The following is an 11,514-nucleotide window of genomic DNA, read 5'->3' as shown; positions in this document are numbered from 1 at the left end:
ATCTTTCAGCTATTGGCAATACACATATACTATTTGACATTTTGCTTATCAGTGTCTAACTCTTCAAATCTTATCACGTATATTCTTTGCCACTTATTTGCAATCTTTCCAGCCTTTAATATTTTTATCACTGTACCTAGATCCTATTTTAATTAGGAAGGCTTCTTGCCCAGACGTTAATATATGTACTCTAACAAGGTTCAGCAGTGTCTCCAATAACCTACAATGCATGTGATTAAGTCTGGTAAATAAACCTATTTGCTGCACAGTTTGATATCAACAGACACTTATTCAAATACAAATAGGTATTTCTTAAGCTGAAAAGCTAGCCAGATTCACTACATTGTTTCTCAGCTATCGTGTGCAATGAAGGTATTAAATAATGATTGGTCTCTTTCACTTGGCAACTCTATTGAATATTAAATTTCATATACCACAGTACTTGTGTTACTGGCAACTACTAACAGTATCAGTGTAACTGGTGTTGAAATAATAAAAATATATACTATATAGATATTGTCTGAAAGCCCTGTTTACTGGATGACTTAGAAGCTGAGAAAGGTGACTCATTTAATAAAAAGTTTATTATAAATTAGTGTGATTAAATTAATAAGGTCCTACACAAATTTATAGTTCTTCAGAAATTATGCTAGCAAACAGAAAATAGAATGTTGTGCTTTCAGATTTCTGACAGCAGACCATTTACCCTGCAAGGTCGCCATCAGTAGATTTGTTTCGTTCATACAGACTCTAGCAAACAATTTCTCATCCTCTTGCAACTTGACTAAACACCTCTCAACATGAGGAAGTTCTAACATTTTGCAAACAAAACAGTCCAGCTGAGACCAAGCTGGGGCCATTTCAGCTGTTGTTGCTCCCTGGGGTAGTGAAGGGGACGGAGGGTCAGCAGGGTTAAAGCCGGGGCTGTACCAGCTGAGTTCCTCCAGCCTGGAGGAGGCTGTTGAATCAAAGCCGAGACTCCTCCAGGCAATCGCCAAAAGCAGAGCAGGCCCAAGCCGAGCACTGCCGGTGGGATCCAGCACGAAATGGCTTCCTAGCCCCAGCGGGACACTGGCATTCCCCCCTTCGTTCCTGCTCCAGAAGAATTTGGACCTACAGACCCAAGAGAAAATTGTACAGCTTATCTATTTCCTCTGTCTTCGGGCCCAGGGATGGGTGTTCAGACTTGGAAGAGAAAGCTACAGGACCAAAAAAGGCGGACATGTTTAACATAACGGCACATTCTGTAGCCCACGCGGTGTGTACGCACGAACTGCCCAGTTGATGGGCTTTATGGCCTTTTTGTAATCACGAATGGATGATTTTAAAATAATCTGACATCAACACAGGCGATTCACCGGTGAACATTTTCAGTGCTTCCCAAACGCCTTAGTGGGTACCAGCGCGACCGAGACGACCGCTTCCAGCGAGGCAGCAGCCCCCGGGGTGTGCCAGGCACGCCGCCTCCGCTGCCAGCCGCAGCTCCGAGCCTCTGGGCTTCCCCCGGCCGCCGGCTGCGGGGCGCAGGCTCCTTCCCTGCCGCGGGCGCTGCCTCCCCGGCCTGCCCGGCAGCCGCTGGCAGGGACGCCCCGCAGGCCAGCCGAACCCGCTCCCCGTCGCCTCCACCGGCCCCGTGCCTGGCGCTCCAGCGACCGCGGCACTCCCCGCCTGCGTCCCGTCCTGACGGGGCCGCACCGCCCCGGTAACATCGTACAGCCACGGAAAACGCAGGGGAAGAGGCCGACCCGCCGCGCCGGCACGGGCGGGCCCCGAGGCAGCGCCGCGCCGCCCCGTTACTGTGGGGAGGAGAGGCCGCCTGCGGGCCTGCGGCCTGTACCATCCGGGGGGGGGGGGGGGAGGTTGGAGGGGGTCGTCCCTCAGCCCCCGACGGCACGGTCTCGCACTGCCCGGCCGCCCCGGTGACGGGAGGCAGCCGCTCGCCCCGCACGGGTGGCAGAGCGTCCAGCCCCGGCCCTTCCCGGCGCCCGCGGCCCGTCACGGTCCCCCTTCCTGGCCGGGTGGTTGCGCCCAGGCGAGGCCGGGCTGGCAGGGACAGGTGCCAGGCGAAGATGGCGTTTCCCGGGCAGCCGGCCGCCGGCGGCGGTTTCTACCAGGGCGGGGTGAGCGGGGGCTGGTGGCGGGCTCAGCCCGGGCGGCGGGGGCTGGCGGGGCTCGGGGGCGCCACGGCGGCGGGGCAGGCTGGCTGAGGCGGGGGCGATGGCGCCTGGGGCGGGGCAGCGCCTTCCCTGCCGTGCCCCGCTCCCCGCGCACTGCCGGGGGCCTGAGGCGCCTTCCGGGCCGCCCCGCGGGGCAGGGGTGGGGGAGCGCGGCTCTCGGCCCCGCCGCGCAGGCAAGGGTGGCTTCGCGGGCTCTCTGCGGCGGGGGACGCCTCGCCGGGGCGGGGGCGGCCTTGCGGCCCCCGGGGGGAAGCGGGGAGCCCTGCCCGGCCCTCCCGGCCGCCTGCCCGCCGCTGCCCCGCGGGAGGTGCTGCTGCAGCCGGCCCGGTGCGCCTCGGGGCTCCGCCCGCGGGAGCGGGGAGAAGAGAGGAGGCAGATGCCCGGCGGGTGCTGCTGGTGGGCGACAGTCACTTCTGCGGGTGTTTCTCCGCTCCCCACGCCATCCCCCGAGGGAGGTCTTGTGTCTAATACCTGGTGTAAGGCTGTCTTCTCCCCCTGGGGCCGATAAATGGCTAAGCGGCTTCGGAGAGCAAGGTACACCTGATCAAACTCTGTCCGTCTCCAAAAAGGGAATATTCTTTTCTCCGCAAAGGATGGGTATAGGCTGTGTCACACAGATTATTGGCTCGACTCAGTCAGACAGGATTAACTTCTCTCATTCCATGGTTTTCAGTTAAGAATCAGTTTTCTTTAAAAATTCCCATGCTTAATGCATATTCCAAGTATTTTCCCGAGCGATCTGTCTTGCTCAGCTCTTTTTTAAGTGGAAAGAAAAATCTTCAGTGCCTTATCTTCGGTACCCCGTTTTCTGCTAGTAGTAGACTAAAATTCAACCTTGATGAGATACACCGTACTGCATCTAGATCAGTGGATTGCTCCTCTGCAAGGTTTTACACTGATCTGCTTAAATGATAATAAATTAGTATATCGATACCAAGATTATGTCTTTTTTGCTTGGTTTGACTTTTTTGCACGGTGTGTATATAAAAACACAAGTTGATTCTTAAGTACAAACGCTGCAGTTTCTTAACAGTTAACTGAATCATGGATTTAAAATTAATTTTCTTCTTGATTTCTAAAGTATGGAGGAGCTCCAGGAGGACCAGCATTCCCTGGACAAGCTCAGGATCCTTTGTACGGTTATTTTGCTGCAGTGGCAGGGCAGGTAAATGTATAAAATGTTACTTATTTCTTGGATTTTTTTTTTTTTTTTTTCCTGGGGAATAATTTCTACATTAGCTTTTGGGAAGAGGAATGCCTAATATTTGCAGTGAGGAAAACTGTTCTTTCAAGTTTCAAAAAAACCCCAATAGAATCGTTTTACTTAGCCTATCTGCTATATATAGCTGTATAGCTATACCATATAGCTATATACGCACAGTAACTGGGCAGTTTGAATAATGCTGTTAGTTTTTATAGAGTGTGTTGTGGTTTAGCCCTAGTCAGCAACCAAGCCCCACGCAGCTGCTCGTTCACCCTCCCCCGCCAGTGGGTTAGGGAAGAGAATCGGAAGGGCAAAAGTAAGAAAACTTAGGGGTTGAGATAAAGTTTAATAATTGAAATAAAATAATAATAATAATATACACGTGTGCATGTAAGTGCTGTATTTTCTCTATAAGTATATATAGGGACTATATAGTTAAATGAAATGTAATGGAGATGGCTTGGCTAAGAGCAGGAAATGCTAGTAAGAATGAGATCATTACACGATCTTAATAGACTTAGTAGATTCACAGATGGAAAAGCAGTCTTGAGTTGTGCCAATACCAGGGTTTGCTGGTAGCATACAGTGATTATTCTTTTAGCGGAAAAGGCATTCATAGCTTAAATTTAGGCCTTTCTTTTTTTCTCCCTGTCATTCTGCTGTGCATTTTGAATTTCTTTCCTGTGATTTTGTGGCATATATTGTTTTTGTATCATGATGGGCGTTACTAGAAATAAGTAGTTCTTGAACTGTATTACAAAGTTTACGAGCAAATAAGTTAGATTTATTGAGCTGAGGTTCTGTCTTTGGCTATATGTATAGCTATTTATCGCACATTTCTAGGGTCTGTGCGAATCTAAAACACTGTTCCTGGATCTGTTATCCGCAGGTAGACGTAACCACAACATGGAAGTTTGAATTCAGCAATATTAGCTGACGTTTAAATTCCCAGTTCAAGACTGTAATTTGAGTTACTCTTTTTCTCTACATTATTCTTTTGAATTAATAATGCATCTTCCAGTCTATATATTGCTTCTTTGACACTGCTTATGAAAATACGTAGACTGCGTGTTTTTGTAGTAAAGGAGAGCACTGGAATCACCTATCTGTAGTGAGGCAGGCCTCTCTGGTAAGGTGGAGCTTAGGTGAACGTGCTGACAAATTGCCTGCCAGTTGAGATGCCAGGAATCAGTGAGGCTGGAAGAATGAGTAAGCTCCTAGCACAAAGAGAAAGGGAGGTAACAGCAAACAGGATGCAGCCCTGTGGAGAAGAGGTGGCAGGAGCTGGACCTCAGCAAGGCATAGACCATCCCCAGGCTTCTCAAGTGAGGCATGGTTACCGAAAGCTGGGGAACCAGTGAGCTAATGGGTACGATCAAGCTAGCACTTCAGAATACTTAAGTTAGTACTCTTAAATACTCTTTTATTTGTAGAAACCATTCCTTACTGAAATAAACTGGGTACCTTTTGAAATGTTATCCTTGGCATCGGAAGAGTCAGTTTCAGAGACCAGTGGCTGTGCAGAAGTAAAAACCCCTTAAGAAGACAGTGAAATGGAACAGATAAATTACCAGTTGCTTCTACAGCTATCCATGCAAGTCTGTGAAAAGCCACATCTCACAGTTTTCCATAAGTACTTATTCTAGAATTAGTAAAGTTTTTGGCTATGGTTTCCTGCTCTCTGTGTTGTTTTTATGCCTATATAATATATAAAGTTACCTCTGAGCTTTCTTTGAAGTAGTTTACAACAGAGATCTTGTCTTAGATTTGAGGAATTAGTTTTCTTTGTTTACTGAAGAAAGTCAAAAGTATTGTTTCAAATCTTTATTAAATTAATTGAGTCTGTCTTTGTAGGAACTAATAATTTTCTCTTTTTTTGGTCTGTTCGCAAAGCCCCTATGCCTTGTCTAGTTCAACTGCTTAAGTTCTACTTTAAAAAAAAAAACAAAACAAAACCAAAAAACCCCAAGCATCTGTTTGGTCATGTTAATCATGATTACAATCCCTGCTTACTGCAGGGGGGTTGGGCTCGATGATCTCTCAAGGTCCCTTCCAACCCAAAGCATTCTATGATTCTATGATTACAAATCATGCTTTTCTGTCTTCCTGCCTATTTTAAAGTTATGCAGATCCTGTCTTTGTTTCAGAAGGCATGAGGGCTTTGAAGAGGTTTGCTGCTTTATTATGCGTGGCTATTTCAAATCTTCTATTTTGCTGGGAATGTAAAGTTTTAAATACATCTGTATAGTTAGACTGATGGAGTAGATTGGAAGCAATTTGGGATTTAGCTGCCATTAATTTTACATAGAATCAAAACACTCTTTTTTTGAAGACCTTGTCAAATATCATTTAACATATTAACTACTATTTGTCCTATAAATAATGGTACTTCATTTCTGAAAGTTACCTGGCTGTGCCATTCCCACCATGCCATTTAGTAGCATATCTCTGTTCTTAAAAAAAGAAGAAAAAAAATGCTTACTGGATTTAAAAACATTAGGAAAATGCTGAGGCAAATAAATTTGTTTCAAATATAAAGCAACTCTCTTTTCCCTATTTAATGCTTTACAAAAGTAGCATCATTTGTTATCTACAGATAAAATGGTCCATCCTCGAATGAGGTTAAATTATACTCAGACTCTCTATGAACCAAACTTCATGTTGGGTGTGTGAGAAATGTGAGCTTGAATTCCAGCTCCACTTTTGACAGCTCATTGCTTTGCATGAATTGGCTGTTGTTTTCTCCATTTGGCCCTGAGCAGGATGTATTGGAAGTGAGTCATTTTCTAAACCATGCGGATAGGTATCTTTTCTGGGTTTGGTTTGTTTTTCTTTCAAAGTTCTTTGCTTTCTGCTTTTGTTTGTTCAGCTAACAACTTACTATTCCCAAAAACCGGGTCTTTTAGATTTGTAAATCTTAAGGCAGTCTTGAGAAGAGGGAATGTACGATCTGGGTTCTAGGTTTCCTGCTGTAGCAGTGAGATCGTAAACATATAATCTAAAGTGACTACAATACCCACTAAGTTAAAATTAGTACTTTAAGCAAAGCTGTCTTTCTGTTCAAAATTTTGTGCCTTGGTTTCCTATGCAGCTGGCTTTCAAGTACACGGTACCAATTTGATGTGAATATGGTGGTTTGTTTGTTTTTTAAAGTTAAGTTTAGAGCAAACCTGCCAATCCTGTTCATTTTTTAGTACATCACTAGGTGGGAACGCTAATGCATATTGCAAAAATATCAACTAAAGAAACATCATTACGCATATGGGTTTTTTAAGGCAGTTTCTGTCATATAGCAGACAGGTAATCAGTTGTTTTTGAAGGGGTAACTAATTTAATGCTAGTGAAAAGGGAGTGGGTACTGGGAATAACCAGCCTGGGAGAGGGAATTAAAACAGTGGCTGATACATCTTCTGTTATCGAAAGGATGGACAAATAGATGCTGATGAGCTACAGAGATGTCTCACCCAGTCAGGGATTGCAGGAGCGTATAAACGTAAGTTAATGATTTAAATAAACCAAAAAAACCCCAGCCCTAAGGCATACTAATTCTTCTGCCATCTACTAGAAAATGCTTGCAGTTGTGCCTTCTGCAGAGGTTTTGGGTTTTGGGGGTGGTTTTTTCTTTGTATGCTTGCTTTCCATATGGACTACTTCGAAACATAAATTCTCTGTATTCAGTTCTGTGCATATAAGACTTCCCTTCTCAGCCTCCTTAGTGCCTCACTGCTGAGCTGTGGAGTTGGAGAAGTGTTTTGTTTTGTAATGGACAGCCAATTCTAAAAAAGATGTTTTGCTTTGTTTTTAAATTGAGCTTTCATATTGACCAGAAAATTCTGTGGTAGGACTCCTTTGTTGGAATACCTAGTTTACAAAATTGAGCTTCTGTGAGTAAAACTGGCTTCCTCAAGTGGTGAAACATAAATGACCACTTTGACTGAAACCCAAAACCTTTATGGATTGAGATAAGAGCAAATTAATTTTAAAAATAACTTTAATTGCCTCCAGATTGTCTGCTGTCAGTTTTTCTGACAAGTAATGATTGAAAGCTCTTATTTGGATCAAAATACGGTATGGCTGTGTACAGTGGAAGCAGTGATATATTTTATACGTTATTATCAGTGTATAATAAGAAGCAGTTTAAAATGATACATTTAGACAAAACTGAAACTCATTCTTCTAATATAACTTATTTTTCCTTTTTCTAATTTAAACAGCTTTCAACTTAGAGACTTGCAGACTCATGATCTCAATGTTGGATGTATCCTTTAGTATGAAATGTAAACATTTTTGCATTACGTAAGCAAAGATGAGAGGGTGCCCAAAATTTGGGAAATGCTTTGTAATTCCCATTCAGCTCTTCTTTGGTAAGTATTATGATCATTATAATTGGGGAACTACAAAATTCCATTCTTAGTCATTTTACTGGATGAAATAATAATCCTAATAAATGAGGCTCTCAGTGACTGATCTTCCAACAAGTGGTACCCCTCTAAGCCTAGGGGACTGTTTCTTCATTGAATGTATGAAGAGTCAGGTCTGGCAACTCAGAGTAGTTTTGTACAAATCGCTTGTTGTGCTTTTGAAATTGGATAACATTGTAGCTGTCCTTCCTCGGGAACTAAGCAGTTGTACTACACAGCCTGAATACAATGTAAGTCCCCCTAAATCTTGTTCCTTGAATGAATCGGGTTCAACTATCTAATGAGATGGTATGTGGCATTCAGCAGTAGGACCTATGGAAGACTTAGGTATACTGTGCAAGGTTGGAATCTTTGGAGTTTTTTTAGTCAAAACTTAAATTGTCATGTTCAAATGTTTTGCTGTTTAAAAAGAAAAAAAAACAGAAATGAAACTGGAAGGGCTGTTAGCTCACCTTGAACAAACTGCTTGGAATGTGAGAGAACGGATATTATTCTAACTTAAAGTAATTTTTCATTTGGCATCTATTTTTATTTCAGATATGTATTTTAGTGGTAACAATTACACTGCAGCAGGTAAAAGAAGTGTGAACTAAGTTAAATTCACAAAGAGCAAATAGTTTTATCAGGTTTCACTGAGAAGAAGTGGGGAGAGCAAGTTCTCTGACCTTTGGTTTTGGTCAGTAGTATTATCTCTGTGCTGTGGGATGCTGTAGTTAGTTTTCTACCAGGAGAAATTAGTAATAGTAAAGTATTGTTAATATTGACCTTCAAGAAAGAGTTTTTAACTACAGATGATAAAAATACAAATTTCCACTGAAGAGAGGGCTTTTTTATTATTTTTTAAGTTAAGAAATATTTTTCTTAGCTTTGGAATCAGAGGGATATGTCTGGCACACTGGGATTTAATGAATTTAAAGAACTCTGGGCTGTGGTCAATGGCTGGAAGCAACACTTCATAACTTTTGACAATGATAGAAGTGGTACAGTGGACCGTCAAGAACTGGAGAAAGCCTTGATGAATATGGGTAAGTTGTGAAATGTTCTTGCTTCTGACACTGACTTACAGCATTTCCCAGTACAAGTTATCATCCCGCAGTAGCTGACATATGATACTTCCAATTAAAAACGTGTTGGATTCTGTTGACTTACCTGTCTTTTCAATATAGACTTTTTATTTTCAAATAGGATTTAGACTGAGCCCACAGGCAGTGAGTGCAATCACAAGGCGATACAGCACTCGTGGAAAGATTACATTTGATGATTACATTGCCTGCTGTGTGAAACTCAGAGCTCTCACTGGTAAGCTGGATTATAGCCTTGATACTATCATCCCCATAATATATTTTTATTTAATAAAACCTGATTACTCAGTTATCTCAAGTCCAACGTTAACTTCTGTGTAACACAAAATACGTTTCTTTCAATAGAGTTTACAGACAGAACTGGAACAATTACAGATTATGATTCTTTAAATCCCCATTGAAAAATGGACTTTAAACTAATGCAGGGTTTATTCCAGAGAACAGAAGAGTTAAGTTAATAAAATTGGGAAACTGCGTTTATCAACAGAACATAAAGGGTTGTATGTGATAAATATGAAAATGAAGAATGGGAAATTAAGTCTTAGCGTGAATTGCAGTGTTCTTCATGAGTTCTCATTCGTGTGACTTGGGGAATTTAATCAAAATACAATGCATTTAAAAAAAAATTCATTAACTGTAATTCTTCTTACCTGGTTTCTGTTTTGTTTTCTTAATGCTTTTTTGCAGAATGTTTTAGAAGAAGGGATATATCTCAGCAGGGTTTTGTGAACTTCCAGTATGATGATGTAAGTGAACTTTAAGGAATCAGTTAAAGTTACAGGTAAAACTAAAGAAAAACTTAAAACTGAAGACAAACAGTAATGATTTGAGTTTCTGCCTGTCTTCCCTACGCTTACGGTGTTACCTGAGAGCACAAAGGTTCTGGGTTTTGTTGAGTATTGTCCCAAAAAATTTTCACATACTGTATAGAGTTCTATACAATGTTGTGCATTTTTGTCTGGACTTCTTACCAGTGTGGTTCAAGAAGATCTAAGAGGCTAAGTTGCTTGCTAACATCACATTCTGTGACTTTTTTTTTCTTCTTTTGTTTTAAGGCTTGGTAGGCATTTTTCCCAGGAAAGGTTGGGGGAGGTGTGGTGGGGACAAACACAAATCACAGTCAGGCTTGTAGGTCTTGGCTTCCTGGCTGCATCTGTGCAGGAAAAGGAGAACACTGGATTCACGTATTCCTGGGTTTTTTGTTGTTATTATTCAGGAGATGCTTTATTTTAATAAACTATTAGCTAGTTTTCATATTTGGTTTCAAAGCTTTGTTGTTCGTGGACTGAATTTGTTTACAGAAAAGGGTAGTAACAATGAGTATTTTGGGAGAAAAAGTAAAAACTTGTTCTCTACCATACTTCTAATAAGTGGTTATTCTTTTTTCAGTTCATACAGTGTGTTATGAGCGTCTAAATCAAAAGGAAGCAAGCTATGGATGATCACGACTAACATTCCAGTTTGTGTTTTGCTTTGCCAAATCTTCGAATGATTGTGTATCTCAATATGGGAAATTGCATATTTTATGAAGGTATCGCTTTACACACTTGCATTTTTTTTTTAGTTTTGATAATGACTATAAACTACTCATGTACTGTCATCTTTAACTTTCAGCCTGTGACTATTAAAGATGTTTTTATTTTCATAAACTTGCAATTCACTATGTATAGCTCGAATTATGCAGATGGTAGGTTGTTCCGTAGTGTCTTTACTTCTTTCCCGTGATTCACTAAAACCAGTTCCTGGAGCACAACTTACCTTTTTCTGTCTTAAATAGTGTCATGTGTATGACATAAGATGAAACATACTCTTTTGTCTTTGACAGTATAAGACACATGTACAAACTGAAAGAGCTCTTGGAATGCTCATTTTACGCTGGTCTGTTACAACATCAGTAAGTTTAAGTTGCTTATTTTGACAGCTAGCTATTTTCAAGATGAAGTCTGTGATACCATGCACTGAGTGTAAGACTTCGTGATAGAACTTCAGGGATGCGACAAAACATAGCAGAGAACTCTTCTAGCAGTGTGCTCTTGTAGGGGGGGCTTTTGTTCAGTAAGATTCTTGCTCTGTTTGTGTCACTATATAAAACACTTTTAAACATACAAAAACTATGCTGTGTCAGTTTATATATAGACTTTCCCTTTAGCAATGAACTTCTATGCTGCCAGACTTTAGTTACGTGTAAATTAATGTTTCTATCATCTCTTCCACTGCAAACCCTAACAAGTAGCCTTTCCTTCCTCTATATGCCCACTGACATACAAGGGCCAAACCCCCCTTTGAAAAATTCTTGCCAGATTACTGTTTCAGATCATGGCAGTAATTACCAATGCTGTAGAATTTACATGAAAGCAGATACAGAAAGGCAAGACTTCTTTGCCTGAGATTTTTCAGGGGAAAAAGGTTTTTGTTTGGTGGTGGGTTTTGGTTGGGGTTTTGAGGGGAAGCTTGACATTTTATGGGAAGAGGGAGCAGCAGGAGGTAGTTCAAACTTTTTTTCCAATGAAATACGTTCATGAAACTTTTGTTAATTTTGATCACTTCTACCTACCACAGAGGAGTGATAGATGTTCTTTTGCTAGCCTTGTAAATGCAAAGAATGCCAGAATGTTAAAAGGAGTTTGTTT

The 11,514-nt window shown here is 41.9% G+C and overlaps 1 protein-coding gene across 1 annotated transcript; it reads left to right on the top strand.

The window, feature by feature from the left end:
* The first annotated feature begins 2,059 nt into the window (after positions 1–2,059).
* On the top strand, positions 2,060–10,920 carry SRI (sorcin). The gene is made up of 8 exons (XM_075705372.1): positions 2,060–2,120; positions 3,259–3,342; positions 6,805–6,874; positions 7,596–7,639; positions 8,680–8,827; positions 8,988–9,101; positions 9,572–9,630; positions 10,274–10,920. Exons 1-8 carry the CDS (start codon positions 2,070–2,072, stop codon positions 10,298–10,300), a joined length of 597 nt encoding a protein of 198 aa, XP_075561487.1. The 5' UTR covers positions 2,060–2,069; the 3' UTR covers positions 10,301–10,920.
* The last annotated feature ends 594 nt before the right edge of the window (positions 10,921–11,514 follow it).

The sequence above is a fragment of the Pelecanus crispus genome, chromosome 2 (genome assembly GCF_030463565.1).
Source record: "Pelecanus crispus isolate bPelCri1 chromosome 2, bPelCri1.pri, whole genome shotgun sequence".
Lineage (NCBI taxonomy): Eukaryota > Metazoa > Chordata > Aves > Pelecaniformes > Pelecanidae > Pelecanus > Pelecanus crispus.
Note: the sequence above shows the minus strand (reverse complement) of the source record. Positions and strands in the feature narration are given on the sequence as shown.